At 36.3% G+C, this 25,373-nt stretch overlaps 5 protein-coding genes across 10 annotated transcripts; 3 read left to right on the forward strand and 2 right to left on the reverse strand.

Annotated features, from left to right (window-relative positions):
* The first annotated feature begins 1,433 nt into the window (after nt 1–1,433).
* On the forward strand, nt 1,434–7,292 carry LOC108983015. 6 transcript variants are annotated; one of them, XM_018954525.2, is made up of 4 exons: nt 1,434–2,450; nt 2,650–2,810; nt 3,626–5,497; nt 6,049–7,292. In XM_018954525.2, the coding sequence occupies exons 3-4, from the start codon at nt 3,737–3,739 to the stop codon at nt 6,217–6,219; spliced, it is 1,932 nt and encodes a 643-aa protein (XP_018810070.2). In that variant the 5' UTR covers nt 1,434–2,450; nt 2,650–2,810; nt 3,626–3,736; the 3' UTR covers nt 6,220–7,292. The 6 variants fall into 6 exon arrangements, 3 of the variants coding, with proteins under 3 accessions (XP_018810070.2, XP_018810072.2, XP_035547848.1); XR_001994796.2 differs by lacking the exon at nt 1,434–2,450 and having other exon boundaries at nt 2,501–2,810; nt 6,049–6,670; nt 6,935–7,292; XR_001994797.2 differs by lacking the exon at nt 1,434–2,450 and having other exon boundaries at nt 2,501–2,810; nt 6,049–6,670; nt 6,966–7,292.
* A 1,947-nt stretch (nt 7,293–9,239) lies between these two features.
* LOC109016475 (60S ribosomal protein L23) lies at nt 9,240–13,025 on the forward strand. Its single transcript, XM_035692457.1, has 4 exons — nt 9,240–9,470; nt 10,340–10,624; nt 12,518–12,559; nt 12,738–13,025. Exons 1-4 carry the CDS (start codon nt 9,458–9,460, stop codon nt 12,818–12,820), a joined length of 423 nt encoding a protein of 140 aa, XP_035548350.1. The 5' UTR covers nt 9,240–9,457; the 3' UTR covers nt 12,821–13,025.
* A 232-nt stretch (nt 13,026–13,257) lies between these two features.
* Nucleotides 13,258–15,382, reverse strand: LOC108983007 (peroxygenase-like). Its single transcript, XM_018954514.2, has 6 exons — nt 15,033–15,382; nt 14,342–14,491; nt 14,124–14,209; nt 13,944–14,038; nt 13,730–13,855; nt 13,258–13,625 (listed from the first exon to the last, which is right to left on the reverse strand). Exons 1-6 carry the CDS (start codon nt 15,139–15,141, stop codon nt 13,472–13,474), a joined length of 720 nt encoding a protein of 239 aa, XP_018810059.1. The 5' UTR covers nt 15,142–15,382; the 3' UTR covers nt 13,258–13,471.
* A 1,191-nt stretch (nt 15,383–16,573) lies between these two features.
* On the forward strand, nt 16,574–19,128 carry LOC108983011 (eukaryotic translation initiation factor). Its single transcript, XM_018954519.2, has 5 exons — nt 16,574–16,863; nt 17,319–17,487; nt 17,613–17,738; nt 18,648–18,713; nt 18,808–19,128. Exons 1-5 carry the CDS (start codon nt 16,679–16,681, stop codon nt 18,853–18,855), a joined length of 594 nt encoding a protein of 197 aa, XP_018810064.1. The 5' UTR covers nt 16,574–16,678; the 3' UTR covers nt 18,856–19,128.
* Nucleotides 19,129–19,810: 682 nt separating this feature from the next.
* LOC108983012 (protein PROTON GRADIENT REGULATION 5, chloroplastic-like) lies at nt 19,811–20,758 on the reverse strand. The gene is made up of 2 exons (XM_018954520.2): nt 20,388–20,758; nt 19,811–20,092 (listed from the first exon to the last, which is right to left on the reverse strand). Exons 1-2 carry the CDS (start codon nt 20,664–20,666, stop codon nt 19,988–19,990), a joined length of 384 nt encoding a protein of 127 aa, XP_018810065.1. The 5' UTR covers nt 20,667–20,758; the 3' UTR covers nt 19,811–19,987.
* Between the last annotated feature and the right edge of the window lie 4,615 nt (nt 20,759–25,373).

Raw genomic sequence — 25,373 nt, forward strand, 5'->3', positions numbered from 1 at the left:
TTATCTTTTTTTTTTTTTTTGTTTATTTTTAGTTGTGTTAAGCGAAACAAAGTCATGTTTCTGCTGATGACCATAATAAGTACCTGTTGCTAGTCTTGAAAAATCCCCAAAACGATGTACACTTGTAGTTGATAATTATTGGTTACTCAAAAGGATCGGTGCCAAGACTCAAAATAGTGAGTTTTTTGGGTTTAGAATTCACTTAAGCCTTATAAAAACGAGAAATGATATTTGTAGTCGTGAATGTAAAAGCGTCGTATAGTAATTTTGAAAAAAATAAATAAATATGAGATCCACATGAAAAGAAATTAATTTTTTAATAATAAATCTTACTCTTTTTTAAAATGACTATACGATATTTACATATTCTATGACTATATATAATATTACTACGTAAATACACCAACATAAAGTATGCACTCCCGGGGTCGAATCATCAGCATGCTGCATGACGTACGTGTAGACCGATGCCGCACATGCACAGGCACATGGTTGCGGAGATTCCATTAGGATTGTCCGTCTAATCAGAGTAAAGGGTTCCATTCTGTGGAGGGGGCATAAAATTTCACTTTCGACGGGGCCCAACTTCTACCCAAATGGAATTCACTTTCTCACTTTCCTCGTTGATCCGCACAGCATGATTTCATAATAGGGGCATATTCTGCATGTGTTACCATCCTAGAACGTGGAATATGTAGCTACGAAATCGGTTCTGTTCTCACCCAACTTCTTTCTTTGATCTGGTGTGAGGATCAACCTTCTATGCTTCAAACTCGGTGCCAAATCTCCTCACTTCCTTCTCCTTCCTTGCAACAAAAAATCCCCTCTTCCACTTCCTTTTCAATTGAACTCAACAGTATTCATACGAACTTCAAAACAAGATACATACCAAGTATTTATTTAAGCGTGTTTTCTTGTTTTCAGTTTACAAGCAGGCCAGACATGGGTTTTTCACCAGACATTTTCTTTGAGGAAAAATCTACTTTACCTTCCAATTTAACCGATCAAGTTGACCGCTTGATAAACAAAATTTATTTATTTATTTATTTTATTAAGTGATTAAAGAATTGATTTTAAGTGTATTAATATATTTTTTAAAATATTTAAATATATTAAAAAAATACAAATAAAAAAATTAAAAAAAAATTACAAAATAACTATTGATCGGACTACTCTGAATGACAGAGTAGCCTACCTCTTTCTTTAAAGTTTTGTTCTGTATGTGTCTTAGTACCGTACGAGTGTAAGGTTAATATTTAGGAAAAAACTACTATGAGGTCTAAAACATACAGCTTTATTTGACCGCTGAGTGATTTTGTTTTTTATTTTTTTACTTAATAATAAAAGAAGTGATTTTGAATATCTTAATATATTTTTTTTTATAAAATATTTAAATATATTAAAAAAAATATAAATAAAAAAAAATTGTAAAAACAACTAGCATTATAAACGAGGTGCGTGCTAAAGTGGAATGGTTGGTGTTCGTGTTGACCATTTGCATCTTGTTTAATAGTCTTTAAGATAAGTTAGTCATAATTACACATACAAGGTGCGTGTGCGTACCTTGTTGTAAAGTATATATTATGTTGTCTCGCAGCTGCTGCCGATGCCGCCGCCGCCTGCCGCCGCGCACACAACAACGAACGCATGTGTTTTGCACACTCAAAACGGCCGTGGTATACATGATACGAGCATAACCTGGTAAAGAGATTGGGTAGAGAGCTATACAGTACACACTCTGTAGCGACACGTTCATAAAAATTTACAAGAGAATTCAAACCGGGGGGCGAGGCCCGCTGTCCTCGGTTATATTCCAATTTCCACCGAAAAAAGTACGATAATACGACAACAGGATTGTTAAATTTGACGCCGCCCTACAATAAAGAAGTGGTGGAGGAGAATATGAGCGCATTAAAACAAGACGGAATGTAATGTGAGGAAGGGATGTATGTACTTCAAGAACACTTCACTTCCTACGTTATCCCGTTTTCTGTGTTTTCTGTTTCTGGATCTCTCTCTTTCCCATGATCGGGGGAAATTAAGAAATTCTGGGTAGGTAAAAGAACAAGGACACAATATATCAGAACAGAGAAAAATGTTTCCACTTTCCAGGAATCACCATAGATAACAAAAACAATTTGCTTTCTCCCAGGCTCCCACTTGGCGCCCGAGTGGCCATCCTCCTTTGGCTTTAGTGGAGACCCGTAGCTATCATGCGCACCAGCTCACTCGATCTCCAAAATTCCATTCTTTTTTCATTTTTTTTTTGCTTCTTGTGTTTTGGGGCGAAGGCTTGTATTGGCCCAGAAAACTGCCAGAATGTGTCAATGAAAGTGGGGGGGTCCTACACGAAGACGCGGATTTGGGGGCCGAGGAGGCACTAAGATTTCAACTGATCGACGTCGCTGACAAGTGACACCCATTTCGCCCCCACTACGCCACTCGTTCAGGTAGCTTCACACACAAATACAAACGCTTTCTAGAACGGTGTCCAAAAACAGTTACAATTTTTTTTTAAAAAACAGAGAGAACAGTGAGTTTTAGAAGATAGTATCAGAGCTTATGGCTTTTTTCTTGTCCAAAGTATAGGTTTCCCATTTTATCCTTTTTCTTTCCGTTTTTCCAATGTTTTGAGTTTTGACTTTTCAGTCTCTTGCTTTTCTTGCCTGGGGGATAACGAGCTCGAAGTTTAAGGATAAGAGTGGTTTATTGGGAATCGGCTACTTCTCGTCAGCTTGCACCTGGGTACGTTCCTGTGCGAGTCTATTTGACTGGGGTGGTATTTTTTCTTCTTGGATCCAATCCCTGATGTAAGAAAAGTTTATCTTTTTAATAATTTTTTCTCTGTCTGCAACTTTTTGTTGGGTTTTGTTAATTATTTTCTGTAAGCAACTTTGTGGCTTTATTGCATTTTCTACCGTTTTGTTTCGTGGTTTTCTCTGTTTTTTGGGGTTTTGTTTATAGTTTATTTATTTTTATTTGAGTGACTTTGTGGGTCTATTGCATTTTCAACTGATTTCCTTCATGGGTTTCTATTTGTTTTTCTTCAATGGGTTTCAAGGCTGGGAGGATGTTGATAAATTAAATCTTTTTCCTCTGTTTCATGTTTCTCGGTTCATGCAAAGATATATCACGGTTTGGGAGGGGTTCCAGTGTTGCGCTGAGCTGCGTCGGTACCAACTAGCGTTGAGGAATTCTTTCAATTTAATTTTAGCGACCTACCATTTTTTCATTTGGACGCGAATGATTTTCCAGCAATTTGCTCTCTGTATGTCTGTGTTATGAAATTGAGTTTCGGATGCATAGTTGAGGTTTCTGTATATGTGTATATTTCCACAAATGAGTCTTCATCTTTTCTTGAGCCTTATGTTTAGATGTATTCTATTGATATAATAGCATGAAATGATAAGGGTTCCTAGTCTACTCCTTTCGAATTAGAAACAAATTTCGTTAATACAAGAAAGGGAAAGTTGGGAGTTGCTTCTTATTTATTGTATGACGATGTTCATAAATAAACTGTCCGTGATTTGTTATAGTTTCTGTTGGTTTCTGACCTTTATTGTATCTTATTGCTTGTTTTGCAAATATTTTATGGCTTTATACTAACTATTTCTTTTGCATTCAGATTCCTTGTTAGGAATAACATGGAGAGAGAGGTTTATATAGTGCAGTCTGCCATCAAAATCGTAATATCTTGTTGAATCTGGAAGATGGAAACTAGAGTTTTCTGCCATTGATGTGCTGTCGTTCATTGGATCAGAGGATGGAAGAAACATTTGTCAATGCTCGTGAAGATTTCCAGGCAAAAGAAGATTCAGTGCATAGCTTGAGTGAGGACAGAGAATTATCCAGAGAAGATAGTCTGGAATTTTCTGAGTCAAAATCAAAAGAGTTGGTGAGAAGGATAAATTCACCTCACGCGATTATTTTAAATGTTAAGCAACCACAATTGTGCACAGGATGCAATCTGCGTAATTGTGTCTTGGAGAGGAGGATTCCAAAGCATATGGTAAGTGTGGACGAGAAATATCTTCGTCATTGCCTGGAATTGATTAATATCAATGCATCAAAAGCAGCACGATGCAATGGATCTACAAATTTGAGGTCTCTGAAGATGGGCATTTTGTCCGACAGCTTAAATCCAGCTAAAATCAGAAGCAGAGATACATATGACTCAGCCAGTTTCATTTTTGAATGTCCATTGGATTCTGGGGCTGGGGGTGTAGTTGTAAGCCCTGCAGGACAGTGGATTGTAGGTACGATCATGGGGAGCAAGAGTATGATGAACATATTGAAGAGCCCTTTGTTTCACCCCTTTGGTGCCTTAGATGGCAATGACAACTTCAGAAGATCGAACTTGAATGATGTCAGACGCTCAGTATGCTATGATATCGTGGAATCTCCCAGTGGTTTAAGTATATCTTCACCACAAAAACTAAAAAAGGAATCTCCAGTTACTGGAAGCCATAAAAGTGGATCTGATAGTGTGAATAAAAGGCTTGTTTCTATGTCTAGCACAATCTCTACATGTCCTGATCAACCTTCTTCTTCTGCCTCTGCCTCTGTGTCTCAGGGGATGCTGCAATGCGTATGGAAGGGAGGGCTTCCTCATTTTGTATTTTCCGCAGATGATCAGGGGGAGGCCTACATAGCCAACTTGCAGAAGGTTGGGTCAACTGATGACAAGGCTGTGGACTATATATACTCATTCTATTCAAGAAAGGCTGGCCAGAAGGATCATAGGAGCTGTGATAATGAGTCACACTTAGTTGGTAAGATGAAGGTCTCGGCTTCTTTCACCATCTGTCCGGACAGTTCTAAAATCATGGAGACTGAGTTTATCTTATACAGTAGTGATGCAAATTGTGGCATAGAGACGCACACTTCAAACCTTAGTCTGAGAAAGAATAAGGGCTTGTCAAAGAAGGTGGTCGAAGTTTTTAGAGCAAGCCACTCATCCAAACAGAGAACTTTCTCTAAGTTTGGTGGATCTGGTACCATGCTGGAAAATTGTTCTTTGGAGTCATCTGTAGATACGAGTAACAACCTCGATGAAATAGGTGGGGCCCATAAGTTTGAAAATCCTTTTCTGCCAAATTTTGAATTGGCTGCCATTATTGTGAAAGATCATCTCCATGACTATCATCGAGAAGAAACTGGGGGTTGGGGCTTGAAATTTCTAAAAAAAAGGGGGCCTAAGCAGAAGATTGATTCTCTGGAAGCTTCAGTACCTTGTGAAAGCTGTGCTCGAAATACCGGCAATTGCTCTACAAGTATGGACATTCTAATCCCGGCAGGTCTTCATGGGGGGCCAAGAACAAAAAACTGTGGCCCTTCTAGTCTCATTGAAAGATGGAGATCTGGTGGACACTGTGACTGTGGGGGTTGGGACATTGGGTGTCCTTTGACAATACTTAAAACTAAATTGAGCAAAGAAGAAAATCTTCCCAAATTGGAGACACAGGATGAGTGCAAGTTGGTCGATGTATTCAAACAGGTGTGCTACTCTACTTGTATTATTTTTCTCCGATAAGATTCAGAATTGCGGGTACCTATAAAAAAAAAAGATTAAGAATTGCGGGTGAATAATTGTGACTACTATAGAGTTTGCTTTTGCCTCACATCTTCATAAGAACTGTGTTTTCTGTTCTTCTCCACATAAGAAGTTATTTAATACTCCTTCTGTCATGATATTTTTCTTGATTAGGGTTGGAAATGATTTGGAATTAGTGAGCACTTAATTTTATCATAATCCTGCCGTTTTCTACTGTGACTTATAAAAAATGATGGCATACTTTGCTGACTAGATATGATGTCCACTGTGTTAATACTAAAACCTTTTATTTGATCGATCCTTCATCTTTTTGTGTCTTTTAATTCTTTGCACTTTCAAACTAAGGTATTTTGCTTGTTATAGAAAAATTTCTGGGAACAATTTTTCCTGTTCCTATCCATTCACACTGTATATGTGTCATATTTGCTGAAGTTTTAATCAACCTTTCCTTAGACATGTAATGATATAACTATGACCAATCTTCAAATTTTCAGGGCTCTCAGCATGCTGCTCCCCCCTTGAGGATGATAAATGTTCATGATGGTTTGTATTTTGTTCATTTTCAACCACTTCTATCAGCTCTGCAGTCTTTCTCAATTGCAGTAGCGATTATCCACACACAGAATCCAACTCTTCGGCCCAAAAATGCACAAGAAAGGAAGTAGCAAGATACAGAATTGGTGGTTATGTAATAGTTGTAACCTTTCGGCATTACAGCAGTAAGCCAAAATTTTAGCATTTATTCATGATTTGGGATATGGGTTTTCATGTTTTACAGTTGTTGACTGCCTAGATTCAGATTGTTTTTATACTTTCTTCTGTAATCTGATCCTTTACATCAAAAGTACAAGCCTTTGGCATGGTGAATTTTGTTTGAAATCTTTTGATGACAATCTGTGTGCTGTGAACCCCCACCTTGAAGATGGAAAATGTTCATGATGGTTTGTATTTTTAGTTATTTTCAACCACTTCTATTGGCTTTGCTGTCTTTCTCGATTGCAGTAGCGCATATCCACACGTGGGTTCCAACTCTGGCCAGAAATTGCACAAGAAAGGAAGTAGCAAGATCCAGGGGTGGTGGTTATGTAATAGTTGTAACCATTCAGTATTACAGCAGTAAGTCAAAATTTTAGCAGTTATTCATGAATTGAGATATTAGCTTTAGTGTTTTAGACTTGTTAATTACTAGAGTGTTTGATACTGCATGGTTTGTTTAATGTTTTGATTCTTAGACCAAAAAATCCTGTAACCTGCTCCTTTCTTTCAAATGTACAAGCCTTTGGTATAGTGAATTTGGTTTGAAATCCCCTTGATGACAATTTGCATGCTGTGGAACCCCACCTCTAGGATGGTTAATGTTCATGATGGTTTGTATTTTAGGCATTTTCAACAACTTCTGTCAGTTCTGCAGTCTTTTTCGATTGCAGTAGCGATTATCCACATGTGGTGTCCAACTCGCAAGCCCAGAAATGTACAAGAAATGAAGTAGCAAGATCCAGGGTTGGCGGTTATGTAATAATTGTAACCTTTCAGTATTACTGCAGCAAGTTAAGATTTTGGTATTTATACGTGAACTGAGATATTGTTTTACAAACCCTATATTCAGAGTGTTTTCATACTGTGGGTTTTGGTCCTGCAGGGTTTATTTTATGTTCTGGTTCTTAGACCAAAAACTCCTGTAATATGCTCCTTTATGTCAAATGTACAAGCCTTTGGTATAGTGAATTTGGTTCTGCAATCCTCTTGCTGTCTTGTTTATGTTATACCACTTTTCCTTTCTTGTAACAGTCTCCTGTTGCACATTGAAAGCCAAAATTGGTGAGACAGTGAAATGGAAGGGTCAACCTGCCTATATTGCTAGAGCAGTAGATTTGATGTTGTTGTCCTGATTTTCGTATCCATTTATTGTTCATTCATGAGGATTCAAATAAGTATATATTTCATTCTGCTGAAATTAAAAGTTGTTCATTTAGAAATTTTAATGAATTTATCTTTGCAACTATAGACCACCCATGATGCATGCATCATTGAAAAATAAGAATATACTGTGGTACAAAAAATAGGTGAAATATGCATGGAAATAATGCAACAATGTAGATGTGACTTGTGAGCATGGTGCATATTTTCATTTTCATTTCGTATTTGAAGAGACTTTTTACCTTCATACATTCACTTTGTTTAGGGAAAAGTGTTGTGTTTTTCTTACTCTTTTTTCTTTTCAAGTTTATAATAATTATTGAGAAATGATAGTTACAGTCGTGAGTGCGTAAGCGTCGTACAATCATTTTGAAAAAAGTGAATAAATATGGGGTTTATATGAAAAAAAAAATTAATTTTTTTAACAGTAAATTTTACTTTTTTTCAAAGCGACTGCACAGTGATGCATGTAGCATTACTCATAATTATTTTTCCATTTTATGTTATTTTTGTCAAATTGACAATTTCTGCTCTCAATCATGAATAGAGTCAGTCATCTGCGAGGCTGACTTCTTTTTATTTACTCTTCAAGCATGTGATACGGGTCCTAGGGAGTCCATTCAAGAAAGGGAAATGACATGAAAAATTATCAGTGTCCATTCACATCTAAGAAAGAAAAACTGGAAATGTATTTGTTGGGTGAACATTTCTTGTGATGTCGAATGTCATTATAGATATTTAAATATATCTCTCTACCACTAGTTGATAGCAGGAGACTTGACAACTCGTGATTAGAACAATTGGTATCAGAGCAAAGACGTACATGGATTTATCACGAAGGAGAGTTGATAACATCACTCTTTCCAACTGTTCTAAAAATGAAATACTTGGAAAAGAAGTTGTCTTTGTTTGATACTTCATTTTCCTTTGGTTGGGATATATAATCTTGCTAATTAATGAGATAGTTTTAATTAGCTTAATTTATGGAATAATTTTTTATTTACCTTGATAACCAAGAAACAAACAGGACTGTAATTAGCTTAATTTTTTCAGCAGAGTATTTTTGAAGACCCCAGCCATGTAATGACTAGTAACATACCTACCTTAACTCATTATGATTGGTAATATTTTCAAATTTGTCGAAATTTTGTCTCGAACCCGATTTCAAAAAAAAAAAAAAAAAAAAACAAAAAAAAAAAAAACAAATACCTAACATTATCAAATTAGGTTTCGTTTAGATATTGAGAATATTTTAGATGATCTGAATTTATCTATAAATAGTAGTGCATTATGATATTTAAGTGAATTTTGTGAGTGCCATTGATATGTATTTGAATATATAAATTATGTTCATATGTTTTAACTTTGAAAAATTCTAGTCATCACTCATCATCCCATACATCATTTTTTTTTAATTTTAATTAATTAATTAATTAATTTTTCTCTTACCAAATTTGTGATATATAGATGATAAATAGAAGAATTCAATCAGTTTAAGAATAATAAAAATAACAAAAAGAAATAAAAAAAAAAAGTGTGGTGTAGTGTGTGGAGATGATGAGTATCAAATCTCTTTAATTTTTTTTTACAGAAAGTTGAAAAAGTCACGAATCTCATCAATAATTAATTTGTTATTGTAGTGATGAAATAATAATAAAAGTCTCATCAATAAATAATAATGAGTAATGATGAAAAAAATAAAATTATTTAAGATGAAATGAATTGTGTATTTGAATGAAGATCAATCCATACGAAACTATCTCAGTCCGAGAGATTACAACACCCAAACGGGCCTTCAAAGTTAAATGCGAATTCAGTACAACTAATTTATGGTGGGCTGTATTTTCTCCGATAGCCTGGTACTATCTTGGTATTAGGAAAAAAGGTCATGGGCGTTTTGGAATTTAAGCCCTAGGGCCTAGACATCCATCTATATAACCACTCACCAAAACCCTAATTACCTCGCAGTATCTTCAGCCGGCGAAAATGTCGAAGCGAGGTGAGTACGATATTGCATTCTCTCCTTTCCCTCCTTTTCGTTTTTCTTTTATCAATTAGACTTTTTTTTTTTCGTTTCTGGTTGGTTACCGAGAAAAACTTATGACGAGGGCAGAGATCCAACATTTTTCCTACTGTTATACTTTTCATGGATCACTAAAATGAGACACAAGTTTTTGAACTTTGTTTATTTGTCTTTCGTGTTTATCGTTGACCAATTAGCTTGGGATTTGAGAATCGAATTTTCCTTTTCTTTCCCTTGGTTTTCCTGGCTAGGCGTGCTGCCATATGTAGGGTTTAAGATCCTACTGTTCTGAGAGGAAGCCTATTAAAATAAATTCACATCAAAATTTTTTTGTTTCCTTTATCATTTTATATACTCTGTTTTCTCGGCTTCCAGAAAGATACTTTTTGGATTTTTTTTTTAATCTGATATGGTTGTGGATTCTTTGGATAACATGGAGTGTGGAATCTGTTTAGCTTCCGAGAAAAATCGATGGATTTGACAGAGATCCTTTCTTTCTGCTGTTATGTGTTTCATGAATAACTAAAACGAGAGTATACGATACATTTATAAATTTTTTTGATCTTGTTCCTATGCTAACTTCTCTGCTTTTTAGCAGCCATAGAAAAGCTAGATGAATTTGTTAATATTGTCGCTATACGTATTGGATGCTTTGGTAACATGGCATGTGGGATCTTTTTGGTTGGGGAAAAATGTAAGAAAAGGGAACGAATTACACAGTGAATGTAGGAACTTTCAACTTTATGTGCCATGACGGAATGGAAAACCGATTAAAGTGGGAATTTACGTGATTATGAATTCAAATGAAATAGTATTAAGGAGTTGTTGGTGCTTTTCTGGTTTAGGACGTGGAGGATCAGCAGGGAACAAGTTTAGGATGTCACTGGGTTTGCCAGTGGCGGCAACTGTGAACTGTGCTGATAACACAGGGGCAAAGAACCTGTATATCATCTCTGTGAAGGGGATCAAGGGTCGCCTGAACCGGTTGCCATCTGCTTGTGTTGGTGACATGGTGATGGCCACTGTCAAGAAAGGGAAACCTGATCTCAGGAAGAAGGTTCTGCCTGCAGTCATTGTCAGGCAGCGGAAGCCATGGCGCCGAAAGGATGGGGTCTTCATGTACTTTGAAGGTAATTTTTTAATTACATTGTTGCTCTTGTGATATGATCCTATCCTTTCATTCATTTTACCATTTACACCATTGGTTACATAACGGGGAGTTCTTATTTGGTTGTATCACTTGGTTGTCTTGATTGTTATGGTGTACTTTATTTTATTTTTGTTTTATTCTCCATTTTTATCTGCTATTGTTTTGTTTAGTACCTACACATTTCATTTTGTCATTTTCTTATTGGGAATGTTTTTTCATGATAACTGGAATATGAATGGTTTGCTTGCCTTCTTTGGTGTAACATTAATGTTGTGAAGTGTCATTTATATCTAAATACAGCAATTGACCGGAGCTTGGCCTTGTCATCATTTCTATTTTTGGTTATTATATCCGAGGTGTGGCATGCCATTTTAGAGTTGTTCCTGGAAACTCAGTGGTGTTGAGACTTGAAACTAGGATTTCCATTAATACTGCTTTTTCACAGTCTCTTTATTGCATAAATTTCATGCAATTAAAAAGGATTTTGATCCATTCCTTGTTTTTTGCTTGGCCGTGGAAGAAATTAAGGTTGCTGGTTAAGCAGCGTCTTGATGCATCTATATATCTCACTTGCTAGAGGGTTTGGTTGTGTAGTATGATATGGTGCTTCCTGAGACCAGCGATATGTTGCTGTGCTGTCAAATATCCTATCGAGCAAGATCTCTATTTTCTAGAATCTTTCTTTGTGATATTTGACACATTTTTTGCCAGCATTATTACTGTTATTTTTGCTTGTTGTACTTGCTATAAGCATGTCTGACTGAGATGCTGGTGATGTGGTGTAGAGAATAAAACAATTTTATGGTTTCTCTACATCTCCCATACCCAGCTATAGTTAAATTACCAACCTCCCAAAACCGGGATGGTAACTTTTTTTGTTTAATCATCCCTGTCAAGGTTGGAATACTTGTGTTCCTGCTTTTTCTGTTAGATTTATAGGGTTATTCTCCTCTTTTTCTCAACCTCCTGCAATAATAAGGGTAGTCAGTGATAGTGATGCAGCCTTTCTGTAAAATTTATATGACTGCTATTAGGTGTCGAATTGCCATGGCCATAATTTTTGCATCTCACAATTTTGAAAACTTGGCTGTCCGTTATTTTGGTAGTTAGCTCATATTGTGTGTGATATCACCAGACATAAGTCAGGTATCCTCTTCAACATTCTATGGAAGATACAGTTACATTTCTGGAAAATTGTTGTGCCACTCGTTTCAGATGTGATTTTTCTTTTCAAGCTTACGTCTGCTCCATTTTGGCCCTATATCTAGTTCTATAAGTGTGTAATCTCTCTCTTTGACTGCAAAGTTCATGGTGGTCGATTATTATTGAATGTTAATTCTTCTCTACGACAGTTGTTGTTTTTTTTCCACTAAATGAATTCAGGTTTACCGTTTTCGTGGCTACTTGAAAATATGTAATCTTGCCAGACATTAGTCAGGTATCTTCCTTAATATGCCACGGTAGATACAGTTACGAGTCTGGAAAATTGATTGTGTCCATCGTTGCAGATGTTACTGTGCTTTTCATGCCTGCATCTGCTCCATTTGGTCCCTACATATGGCTGTATTAGCATATTAGGGCAGGTTTGGGGGGTGAGATGAGAATTTTGTATTTTGTTTTAGTGTTTAAAATATTATGTTTTAGTATTATTATTGTATTGAGATTTGAAAAAGTTGAATTGTTTATTATATTTTGTATGAGGATATGAAAAAAGTGTAATGATGAGATGAGATGAGATGAGAATTTTGTGTCTCATCCCACCCCCCAAACCTGCCCTAAGTTAGCTTGTTTTTAGGATGTCAGCTGTACCGGTCTCTTGTTTTTCTTATTTGACATTGTGGTGCCTGCATTGATATACTATTTTCTTTGGCAGATAATGCTGGTGTGATCGTGAATCCGAAAGGAGAAATGAAAGGTATTGCCTTATCTCAATAGAGGCAGACTAGCTAAGTGTTGTGTATTTGCATGAATGTTATATGTGATGGTGACTTTCTGGGTCAGCCCACCCTAGTTCATATCAAATTTTGTTTGTCATATTTTATGTTTATACCGAGGTTCGACTTATTCCGACCGATTTCTGTTTTATATTCCAGGGTCTGCTATTACTGGTCCCATTGGGAAGGAATGTGCTGATCTTTGGCCAAGGATCGCAAGTGCAGCGAATGCCATCGTTTAAGATAGTTCTAAAGTCGCAATTTTTGTTTCTCTTTTACTGGTAGAGCTTTCCCTAAATTGACTGGATTTTGTTATATCAATTTTGAATATGGTCGGTTTACAGTGGAGGTTTGTAGAATGGTATGATCTTTTGTTTCTGTATTTTAAAGCTATGTTTTTATAGCGTTCTTCGCATGCTAATCAAATTTAGTACTCCCAATTTTCTGATAACAGACTTTTCATAAATTACACTTTGAAGTTTCTAGTTAATCCATTTCACGAGAGGCTTTTTAAAAAATTGTTTGGGTATAGCATTTACGGATGCTATTAGGTGTGAAAGCATCAGCATCGAATTGAGGGAAATTAAGTTGGGATGCAGTTTTTGAATTCTTGATTGAAAAAAAAGGAGAGCCACATTGCCCCGGAAATTGGCAGTAGACACAATCCATGCCAGAGGAGAGGGATGAAGAAAAATACACATACCAACATTTAAGCGCAATATACATACAGCATCGCCCGCTGGTTAATGGTTCTAAATAAATATAAGAGCTTTTTAGTCTGATGAGCTACTCAAGACTCAAGAAGTGTTTAAAGAGAAGGCCCATGCCATCTCTTTCAATTATTACAACCCCCATTTTCATAGATTACCAAAAACTTAACTCTGTAGGCTTTTCTAACCCATCTTAGCCTCTCCGCCGGCATTCATCTTGGCGCAGTACTCGAACAAACTGCCATCAAAACAGCGCCTCACCGCTTCTTTAGACAGCATTCCCTCCTCGTCTCTGGCCAGGACATACAGAAGCCCCCACTCCACCTTGGATCCAATCCTGCAAAAACCCCCCAAACCTTGGAGTGTGAGCACCATTAATATTTAATCCTCAGCAGCATGCATTTTGAATTGAAGGTTGGTTTAATATAAGATGTATATAACCATCCAAAGAGGTCGAATGCAACTCGATTCGCTTCTGTCATTTCCCATATCTCGCCAAGAGTGAGCTTGTCCGGCACTGTACGAGCAAACTTGCTGAATATGTTTTCAAGATTGACCGGCACATACCTATAATTTGGTGGAAAAAATATTAAAGCTTTTGACACGATTTCATTGGAAGAGAGATATAGGAAGTGATCGTTGATGCTGCACTTGCCTTCCTTCTGTGTCGTAGGTTCCAGAGTCACTACCATGCTTGGCTTTGTGAATGTTGTATATGTATATAGGAAAGAAAGGAGAAGGGAACCAGCCCTGTCAAATTAACATTAAGGCATAAAATGTTAACAATAGGGGTAAAGCTTAATTCCTATTCTAGCAGCGAGAAGATTTTACTTACAGACAGGGTACGATAACTGAGCGCTCCATTGATAACAACGGCGAAAATAAGAGAGGCAATGATATTGAAACCAATTGCTCTTAGTCCTAGGAAAAAGTAGGAGAACAAGCAACAAACAACACATGAAGGGAGCGAAAAGTTAAGACACATTCAAAACTATATGCTAAGAAAATTAACTCCGAAGCAAGCGCGCAAGATGGTATATATATGGAATTTACCAGAGTAAGTTTCCCAAGGATAAACGATTCCATTGTCGTCAGAGTCGAAAAACGATACATGCTGCTGAAGAACACTCATGTTGTAATGTTTGTGCCCAGGTGTGCCATATGGAAGGTATGTATCAGGAGCAGCCAATGCTCTGGGCAGATCTGTTTATTTTCCTCGCATATATATATATCTATATATCATACAAGGCAACCATAGTACGAACAACATACATACATACATGCATGTATAATTTTAAGTATATATAAAAGACATTATAAGTTTTGTTACGATCTCTTACGTCCCGTTTCAATTTGAAAAGGGTTTCATCTCATCCCATCATTATAATTTTTTTAAATTATCGTATAAAATATAATAAACAATTCAATTTTTCAAGTTTTAAAATAATAATAATATTAAAAAATAATATTCTAATAATATTTTTTTAATTTTCATTTTTCATCTATCTCATCTCATCTCTGAAGTCAAATCAGTCCTTAATTTAAAATGACGGATACCCAAAAAAGAAGATAATATCTATCGTTCATTTATACATAATCAGAAGGAGAGATTCATTAGTTAAATTAAAATTCTCCATAATCAAATAACAAATTACTCCCACAGATGAAAAGACAAAAAAAAAAAAGGAAATCTCCACAGACGGACAAAGAAAGAGAGAGATTGATAGAGAGTCGCACTACTTACATGGCTTTGGAAGAGAGACTTCCAAGTCATCTCTGACCTTCCTCTCAGATGTCACAGGTGCATATCGAGTCTCTGTTGCCAGCGAATCTCTCTCAATCAAAGCAGCCATTTTTCTGGATCTTGCAAGGTGGTTTCCTCTTGATTTCAATCTATTCCCTGTGGCTTTGCGCTAGCAGTATAGCAGCGTTGGATATAAACAAGTTGTGGTAGTGCAAAATGTTTTGAAGGGAAGGGGGGAGATGTAGGACAAGGAGGAGGATAACCTAAACGAATCATGGTTTGCGTGGCGTGCAGAGCAAAACGCCACATACGATCCCATCAATGAAAGAAACTCATGCTGTGGCAAGCTCTCGGGAGTCCGGACATGCAACACCCGGGCCTTAATCCCTTGCCTTGCATGTTTACAGCTTGCAGTTGGTGCATGTTTTGGTTGCCACGCACAAGGAAAAAATAATCCTTTTTTTTTTTTAAAAAAAATTTTAAGATTTTCTTTTATAACTTTTATATATTTAACAATATCTATGCATGAATTTACATGCCCAATTCTATCATAATTGTAAAAAATATTTGGATAAAATATTATAAGAAATCTTAATCCATTTTTTATTTAATTTTGAGACATCAAGATCAAAGAATTTAACTTGATAAATTGAATACATTTAAAAAAAAATGTTGAATTCAAGATCTTATAATAAAATGTTGACGTGGACAGATATAACATCTGTTGTGTTATCCACATGTTGAAATTAAACAAAAATAGATGAGAAGTTAAAAAAAAAAATACATATTTCTATGTATATGTACATGTAAATAAATTTAAAATATATACATAGAGAATTAAAATAAAATCTTATAAATTGACATAGTTTTAAATAAGGGTGTTAGTACTATGCTGTCCAACTTTGACTACTGGGCTTGCCTCTAATACAAATTGTACTTTTTATTTTATTTTAAATATTTTAAAACATTTTTAAATATTTCGTTTAAAAAAAATCAATACAATAATCACTTCTTTAATCATTAACTAAAAAATAAAATAAAATAAAATAAAATAAAATAAAATAAAATACATAAGTGATCAAATTAAAAGACAAACTCAAATGATATGGTATTATTTTCTTTAAAATAAATACCTCATATATATTATAGATTATACAAGATATCCTTATCACAAAAAAAGAACATCTATTATTAAATAATTTTTTGTAAATGTTTTACAGTATAATGTTTATTGAAATAATAATGTACTATGCTTCCTTAATTTGTTCCCTCATTTTGATGGATCATGAATTTAATTTTAAATTTTTTTTTTAATAATTAAGAAAGTGATTATAAGTGTATTGATATTTTTTTATTTTTAAAAATATTTAAAAAATATTTTAAATAAAAAGCTAAAAAAAAAAATATAATTTACATTAGGGACGCAAATTGAAGAGAAACAGTAAACACTACTCTCGCTGAGAACTTTGTAATTCTCAATCTGTGCTGTGATTTTCCTACCGAATTCGGCCCAAAAACCCAACAGGTTAGAGCCCTATAACAGGCCCACTTCACCAACAAACTAACAACCACGCGCATTCGCAGGGTGAGGAGAGATTTGGAGAGAGGCGAAGCGAGAGAGAGAAAAAAAAAAAAAAAAAGAAATCATGGCGAGCGAGGTAGCGATAGTGGCGGCGACGGCTTCGGAGGATACAGTGACGAAACAACCTCACAAGTTGGAGAGAAAGTGGACGTTCTGGTTCGACAACCAGTCCAAGCCAAAGCAAGGTGCCGCCTGGGGCACCTCTCTCCGCAAGCTCTACACCTTCGACACCGTCGAAGAGTTCTGGTGGTACATATTCCACTTTATTCCCTATTCCTTCCTCTCTTTCTCTTAGTGAGAAGTTAGATCTATATCTTTATTGAGTTTTGATTTGAGCTATTTCGTCTCGTGTCCTGTTTGGCTGCTGTGAAAGTTACTTGGGCACATAGAAAAAATATCGCAGTTTGAATGTTGTGATTGGGTTTATAGTTAGATCCAAGGTAGCGAAAACAAAGCAAATAGCTTTGTTTATTAATATTAATTTCCATGGTCGTTTTCCTTGAACCAGCTCGATAAAACTCCGCGTTCCCAATATTATCTAGTTCTTGATTTATTTTCCATTAAGAGAACTTCAGAATTAATAATTCTCTGCTCCCGTTATGATTTTCTAGTTCTTATATCTTTTAATTTTGTTCTCAGCTGCAGTAGAAAGTTGTAGAGCCGATTCTTTTCATTCAAGTTTAAAGCTTGATCTCTTTCCGCAGTTTGTATGATCAGATATTTAGGCCCAGCAAGTTGCCGGCAAATGCAGATTTCCACTTGTTCAAAGCTGGGATTGAACCTAAATGGGAAGATCCAGAGTGTGCTAATGGTGGAAAGTGGTCCATCCCCAGCAGCAGAAAGACTAATCTTGATAACATGTGGCTAGAAACTGTAATAATCTCTGTTCCTGTCATTTGCTTTCTGAAATATTATCTTGTAATGCTTGGTTAATTGAGTGTTGGTACAGAACTTATGGGCATTGTGGCAATTAACGGTTTTTTTTTTTTACTGGATAGTTGATGGCCTTGATTGGAGAGCAATTTGATGAGGCTGATGAGATTTGTGGTGTGGTTGCGAGTGTGCGACCGAGGCAGGACAAACTTGCATTGTGGACCAAGACAGCGGCAAATGAAGCCGTCCAGGTCTAATTTACTATTAATATTTATATCGAGAGTCCAATTGTACTGTTGGTTTGGCTACTTCCACAAAGACACACTTTGTTAGTTAAATAGATGATCCGTTGAGGCCAATTGTTTGAATCTTATCAAAACATGAGTTTGTGTGTGGGAAATTGTGATTTTTTGCAGAGGAACACCTTGGCACATATCAAGCTTTTATGTATTCTAGATCACCTTGGCATATATGAAGCTTTTACCTATTCCCTGTGTGAAAGATTCATTAGGCAGATTAGTGCCTCATCCTTTGCGTGCATGCCTGTAATTGTGAATTTTCATTTTGCTGCATGATGAAACCTTATGAGAGGTTTGATGTGCATGACACATTGCATTCACACGTGTACTATTTGCTGCCTCCCAATGATTATTAATGTGTGCAGAATCTGTCTCTACACTCTACAGCAGTACAGTCTCTTTATCTTCTCTTCTGCTGATATATTGTTTCAATCTGTCCTAGAATCAAATTTTTTATTTTTATTTTATATGGTTATGAGTTGAAGACGGTTGCTTGACCACCAATGCTAATCAAAACCCTTTTGATTTATTTAAGGCCAGATGGACAGATTTGAGAAATGCAGTAGCTTCTTGCAAGTGTCACTATATTTTGACCAAGCATTTATCTCTCTATTTGTTTTTGTTGCTTTGTGCCTTTGCTGCAAATCACATAATACAGAGATCTGTATATCCATTTGAGTGCATCACACAGACTACACTTTGATCCAGCAACTTAATCTTTGCACTAATAAAGTGTTTTTTTTGGGTTCCTGTGGCTTCAAGTCAGTTTGCTCCTTTATTGCTCTATTCTTAAACCACAAAATGATGTTTTCTCCGTGATTGTTCTATTCTTTGACACAAAATGTTGTTTATTTTATGCAGATGAGCATTGGGAGGAAGTGGAAGGAGATCATTGATGTTACTGATAAAATGACTTACAACTTCCATGTAAGCTCTATGGTGTAGTAGTATTAAAATTTTAGCATGTATATGGGTCTATGTTTTTATGTATCAATATCTCTGACGACATTGTTCATTGCAGGATGATTCTAGAAGGGAAAGAACAGCGAAAGTTCGATACACTGTGTAATCGTGCAATTATTTTGCTGTCTGGTTTTCTTCCATCAGTTGTGGCATCACGATGAAAGTCAATGGAATTTCTATGATGTTATTTTTGTTATGATCTACAAGACGTGTAGTTGATATATAGTTTGCTAAGTGAGATGTGTTTAAGGGATGTAATGCTCTTAGGTTTTTCATATTTTGCCTTTTGGTACTTAATACTTTTATTACTGGCTGTTTACTACGGCCTCTACTTGCAAAAGAAGATTATATGAATCGCAATCTGCTGCTTTTCTTCCTCCTACGGTTTTAAAAACTTGAGAGAGGCTGAGACCCATTGGATGGCTGATTTTGTGATCTTTAGTGTGTTCACAATTCACAAGGCGGTGAAAATGCAAAGATTAAATTCATTGATACTATAATCTTTCAAAATTGTATTATTCCTGAGATCTTGTTTCACAAAGAATGTGGTTGAGTTCTCAACAATGATAGTTCATCGAAATAGTTGAATCTTATTCTATATGTCACTCAATTGGCAGAAGCGGCAGCAGGGTTGTCTGGCGAAAGCTCAATGCCGAATTGCAGATGGCTCTGCAATGCCAAGCCCAGGGCTTGGGTTGAATTATAGTCCTCAAAATTATGGAACTCACAAAAACCTTATCGCAGCATATTTCATGCTTAAAACTGGAATCAGATGCAAATGCAAGACAGTGCTGAGTCGTCTCCGTCCAGCACCATCTGAATCGAGTCCCTATGAATATAATAAGACATTGCACATGATCATAGCCCGTATGGGGAGGGCTGAAAACTTATGTTGACTGTACAGATATTCCATTGATGTTCACTTTTTCTTGTTGCCCCAAAGATATCATTCCTCCTTTAGGTTTACCAACCCAGGTCCTGCTTTTATTTATATATAAATTATGGCGAGGACCCTAAAAATGTGATTATATTGGCTCTGATCAAACGAATAATTACTATTCTTGGGAGTTGACCCTCTCAGGTTGCTGCCTTTATGGGAATTTATTCGGATAATTGAATATATATTAAAGCTATCTGAAAACTGAGAAGTACATACAGACGGGAATCAGGGATTCAGGATATATAGGAATGTAGTTTACGTGCCAAATCTAGAAGTATGAAGTTAAAACTATTTTCCACTATGCAAGGAAGCCTAGCAATTCTCCATTCTTCTTGGCCAGTCGAATCAGACCCTGTCTTTGCTTTTGATCTGCTCCAATTGACTTGCAGAATTCAGTAATCACCTGAAATTATATCGTGGAAATCAAGAAAAATAAACAAGCATATCATTGAATGATGAAATCATGCATAGTAGTAGTCTACAGGAAGCCTCGAAATGCAAAAATAGAGAGAGAGAGAGAGTTGCACTTTCAGCTTGCAAAAAGTGCACAGGTTTGGTGAATACACAAGCTTCGGGCAGAAACTGTAAAGAGTTTCTGTTTTTTGTTCATCCATTCGTGCATAGAATTGAAATATATAAATATATATATATATATATATATATATATATATATATATATTTATTAAAGAAAGGCGTACCTGTGAGTGTACAGCAATAGCCTTTCCTCTAATCTGATTGAAGCGTTTCTTGCCAATGATGTTACGAGTAACAACAACAATCGGCGCAAAGAGACCCTTTCCTTCATTGACGTTCTTCATCATGGGTCGTGCTCTCACCGGCTTTCCAACTCGAACATGGTTTGGTACTGACTTGGCTAACATGGCATAATCTTCACCAGTCATTGAAGTTCCCCAGCTTCCATGGAAGGAGGAGCACAAGCTTCCCTTGAACCCAATTGCAGATATCGAAGTAGCCATCGACAAACAAACACAAACAACGGCAGATTTCAAAGGCTAAGATGTTTATTGATGGGTTTTATGTACTTGTGAGGGAGGGGATATCATGGTGTAATCTTGAGAGCCTCTAGTTTTTTTATTGGATGTAATGTGAGAGAGAGGCCAAGAGACATTAGCAGCCACACATACAGGTATACGTGTAACGTAGCTTGGAATTTAGCTTCAGATTTTCTACAACACAAAAGTATGAATTGCATATTACTACTTACTTATGGTCCCCATTTAATTGGAGATCTGAATCTATAATTTAGAGGTTCTTTCTGTGGGTCCAGCCCCCTTCAGCCAACCTTTTACAAGCCGTTCGATATCAGTACCTAGGAAGCAAGTCGAATCTTTAATTAGTCGTTGATAAAGAAAAGGTAAAACGCAAATTTGATAACACTTGGACGTTGCAAAATGAAGCTGGAGAACTTCATGATCTTGACATTGACCGTGGCAATGAGGTAGGTTTTTCAATCGAAGTTTCATTTCACATTCCCAGTCCCTACCATCTGCCATGTGAAGAACATGCAGCTTCTGGTTGTGGGCGGCTACCATTAACATGGAAGTTTCAAACTTTGGTGAATGTGACATATATAGGAAGATTCTGATAATATGTTAAATTTTGGTTCTTATGGACGGTGTTTGGTGCTAGGAAGATGTGTCGATGCAGAAAAAAATGTTGGTCTAATAGGCTTTTTCCTTCCCATTTTGTTTTGATTACTTGGCCTGCCACTTGTATTTAAAAGCATTTTTTATTTTTTTTCGAAGGGTTATGATTTCCTCTTTCTGAACTCCACAGGTGACAAAATATCATTTCTCTTGTTGAAAACCCACCAGTACTTCATTTGTAAACTTGGTCTTATTCATATATCATCTACCTAAAAATGAAAAAAAAAAAAATGATGATCGATGTTGCTCTTCATTGATATTATTTGTACTTTTTTAAAGTCTGCTTGTCGAACTATAATGATCACTTACAGTGAAGACGTTGAAACTTCTCTGTGCAAGCAACATATTCTCAAGGAAAGTATTTATCTAATTGTCTGAAGTAAATCCAAGATATTCAGTTATTTTGAAGATGGAGATCTCCAACTTATTTATAGGTTTCCAAGAGAATGGATGCTTAACAAAGACAAAGTAAACATTGTTGAGTTTGGCTTGATTTCCTATTGAAAATGTCATTTTTGAGGCTTGGCTTGACTGCTGCTTGACTCTGGCACAACTGTGACTCAACCCTGCCTCAAGTAACCTTAGCTCGACACTTTGCTCGATAGTCTGCTCGAGCAAATCTTCAGATAGGGAGTTCGCTTGACACCTGCTCAACAGTCAGCTCGAGCGAGTGTCTGCCCTAAAATGTCCGCTTGACATCGCTCGACACTTCGTTAGAGCGAATATTCTGAAATTTGGACTCTCGCGCCTTGGACTATAAATACATGCTTTTCTCATATATTTTTCAATTGATTAGCAGCCAAACATTGTAGATTGTGAAAAATCTTGAGAGTTCTATTGGGTGAATTGGGACTTTGAGATTGAATATTTTGTGATTGATCTCTTGTACTCCACCTTTGTTGATAGTGAATTCTTTGAGACCGACCTCGACAATGGATGTAGGCTCACATTGAGCCGAACCATTTAAATCTTGATGTTCTTTGTGTGATTGTCGTTATTTCTTATGTTTGCTTCCACTGTTATACTTCAATTTAGCCTTTGATAACCTGTGTATTTCAACAAACTGGTATCAGAGTGCCAGGCTCTGTGCGAGATCTTGAGAGATAGCTATGGAAAAGTTTGAAGTGGAGAAATTTGATAGTCAAAACAATTTCAGTTTGTGGTGCATCAAGATGAAGCCTTTACTGCGACAACAAGATTTGTCAAAGGTATTGGATGAGAATGTGACTGATGATTCTCTTGCACCGTTAAGAGAAAAAGATGAGAAAGTACATAGTGCTATCTTGTTGTCACTATCAGATGGAGTTTTGAAGGAGATTGCTAATGAGGAGACCACTGCTAGTATTTGGAAGAAACTTGAGAGCTTGTATATGAAGAAATCGCTTACCAACCGTTTGTATTTGAAGCAACGATTATACACTCTCAAGATGAGAGAAGGTACTCCTATTTCCGATCATCTAGATAAATTTAATAAAATCATTATAGATTTGAGGAATATTGATATTAAACTTGATGATAAGGATCAAGCCTTAATTGTGTTGTGTTCGTTGCCGGTTTCATTTGATAATTTTGTGAACTTGATGTTGTATGGTAGATATACTATCTCCTTGGTAGATATAAAATCTACTTTGAATTCTAAAGAGTTGAGAACAAAATTAGGTGTACAAGGCACGGATAATCGAGCCGATGACTTGTTTATGAAATGTTCTTTTGGTAGTAGATCTGGGGAAAGAAGTTCGGAAAAAAGTAGGGGTAATTCCAGTGATATATCTAAATTTAATAAGAAAAATATTAAATGTCACTACTGTCATGTGTTTGGTCTTTACAAAAATGAGTGTCTCAAATTGAAAATTAAGGAGGAAGGTAAGAGTTCCTATAATGTTGTTAGAATTGAAGAACAGTCTAACAACTCTGATATTGTCCTAACAATCAGCGGCTCTAGCGGCCGATTTGGTGACAAGTGGGTCATGAATTCAGCTTGTAAGTTTCATATGTGTTTTAGGACAGATTGGTTCAATACATATGAATCAGTCAATGGTGATTCCATTTTGGTTGAGAATGATATGACTTGTAATATTGTTGGGATCAGTTCAGTAGAGATTGAAATGTATGATGGAATTGTTAGAACTTTGTCTAACGTTCGGCATATTCCGTCTTTGAAGAAAAATCTTATATCTTTGGGCACTCTTGATTCCTTTGATTATCAGTATTCAGCTGTAGGTGGAGTCATTTGAGTCTACAAGGACTCTTCGGTGGTAATGATAGGGAAGAAGACAAATAATCTTTATTTTCTTCAGGGCAGTATCGTGATTGGTGGAACTGCATCTTCAAACATTCCAGATTCAGGTATTACTCATTTATGGCACATGTGATTGGGCCATATGAGTGAACGAGTGTGGTCATTTATGAATAGGCAGTTGTTTGCTTTATGTGATTAGAAGACAAAAAAGCTTGATTTTTTGTTTGATTGTATTCTTGTAAAGCAGTGCAGAATTAGGTTTACTGCAGTTTATTTTTTTCTTATTTTTGTGGTATATCTTGTGTGATGTGGTGTCCTGTTTGTACTCATATTTGTTAAGGATCATTTGAAAAATATTCTGGGTTTATTTATTTTTAAACTCTTTGTTTTGTGATATATTTGATGTGTTCAAGCACTTGAGAAGGCTAGTGATCTACATACAAGAAGGTAGAGCGTTCTTCAGACCATATAATTAGGTCCACTCCATAGAATTGAGGTAGCTGAATGGAATGAATCAAACTCTTGTATGAGAGCTCGTAATATGTTTTTGGGTTTGCAGGCTTGTCTGCAAATTTGGGTGAAGTGGACAACACAACTTTCTATTGGGTGAACCATTCTTTTTTCACAATGTGTGTTGTCTTCTACAGAGAAGGAGAACAAGGTTATATCAAGACTGTGAAGTTGCTGGGAGAGCTTCACAATAGAGTGCAGATGATACTCTAGATCATGCTATTGAAATTAAGCATGACTTTGATTTTGGCATTGGTGCACAGTGAGAGCAGTCTACAGTTTCATTTGGTAGATAGAGGAGGCAGTTTAGCCACCTTTGGAATATGCTCATGCAGACTTTGTGGTGTTCTTACTTTGGCAGAGAATATTTGTTGTTAGTCTTTGTGTGTATTCGGAAGCTGTTGTTCAAGTAAGCAGTTTGTATTGTGGTGTGTGTGCTTTTGTGTGAAGAGGAGATTCTTCATTAGGATTAAGCTTGTGATTTGGTCAAGTCATCTATGATGTTGAAGACTTTTGGGTGGAAACCGAGTCCTTCAAAGATAGACGTTGTGTCCCTGTTTGGAATTTGTGGATGAGTTTTATTTCTTGATCTTTGATGGGAATCTTTGATGTCTTTGTTGTCGAATGGTGAAATTCAACTTGATGGAATTCATATTTTGTTTAGGCTTGACGAAATTCAAGTCAAGGTGGAGATTTGTTGAGTTTGGCTTGATTTCCTAATGAAAATGTCAATTCTGAGGCTTGGCTCGACTGTTGATTAACCCTGGCTCGACTGTGGCTTAATCCTAGCTCAAGCAACCTTAGCTCGACACTTCGCTCGACAGTCCGCTCGAGCAAGTGCCTGCCTTAAAATGTCTGCTTGACACTCCGCTCGAGTGAATGTTCTAAAATTTGGTTTCTTACGCTGTGGACTATAAATACATGCTTTTCTCATGTATTTTTCAACTGATTAGCAACCAAACATTGTAGAGAGAGAATCTTTATTGAAGAATCCTGAGGGTTCTATTGGGTGAATTGGGGCTTTGGGATTAAAGATTTTGTAATTGATCTCTTGTACTCCACCTTTGTTGATAGTGAATTCGTTGAGACCGACTCCGACAATGAACGTAGGCTTACATTGAGCTGAATCACTTAAATCTTGGTGTTCTTTGTATGATTATCGTTATTTCTTTTGTTTGCTTATGCCATTATACTTCAATTTAGTCTTTGATAACCGATGTATCCCAATTCCCAACAAGCATTGGAGTGCAGAAGAAGCGAAGAACATA

The sequence above is a fragment of the Juglans regia genome, chromosome 7 (genome assembly GCF_001411555.2).
Source record: "Juglans regia cultivar Chandler chromosome 7, Walnut 2.0, whole genome shotgun sequence".
NCBI classification, from domain to species: Eukaryota; Viridiplantae; Streptophyta; class Magnoliopsida; order Fagales; family Juglandaceae; genus Juglans; species Juglans regia.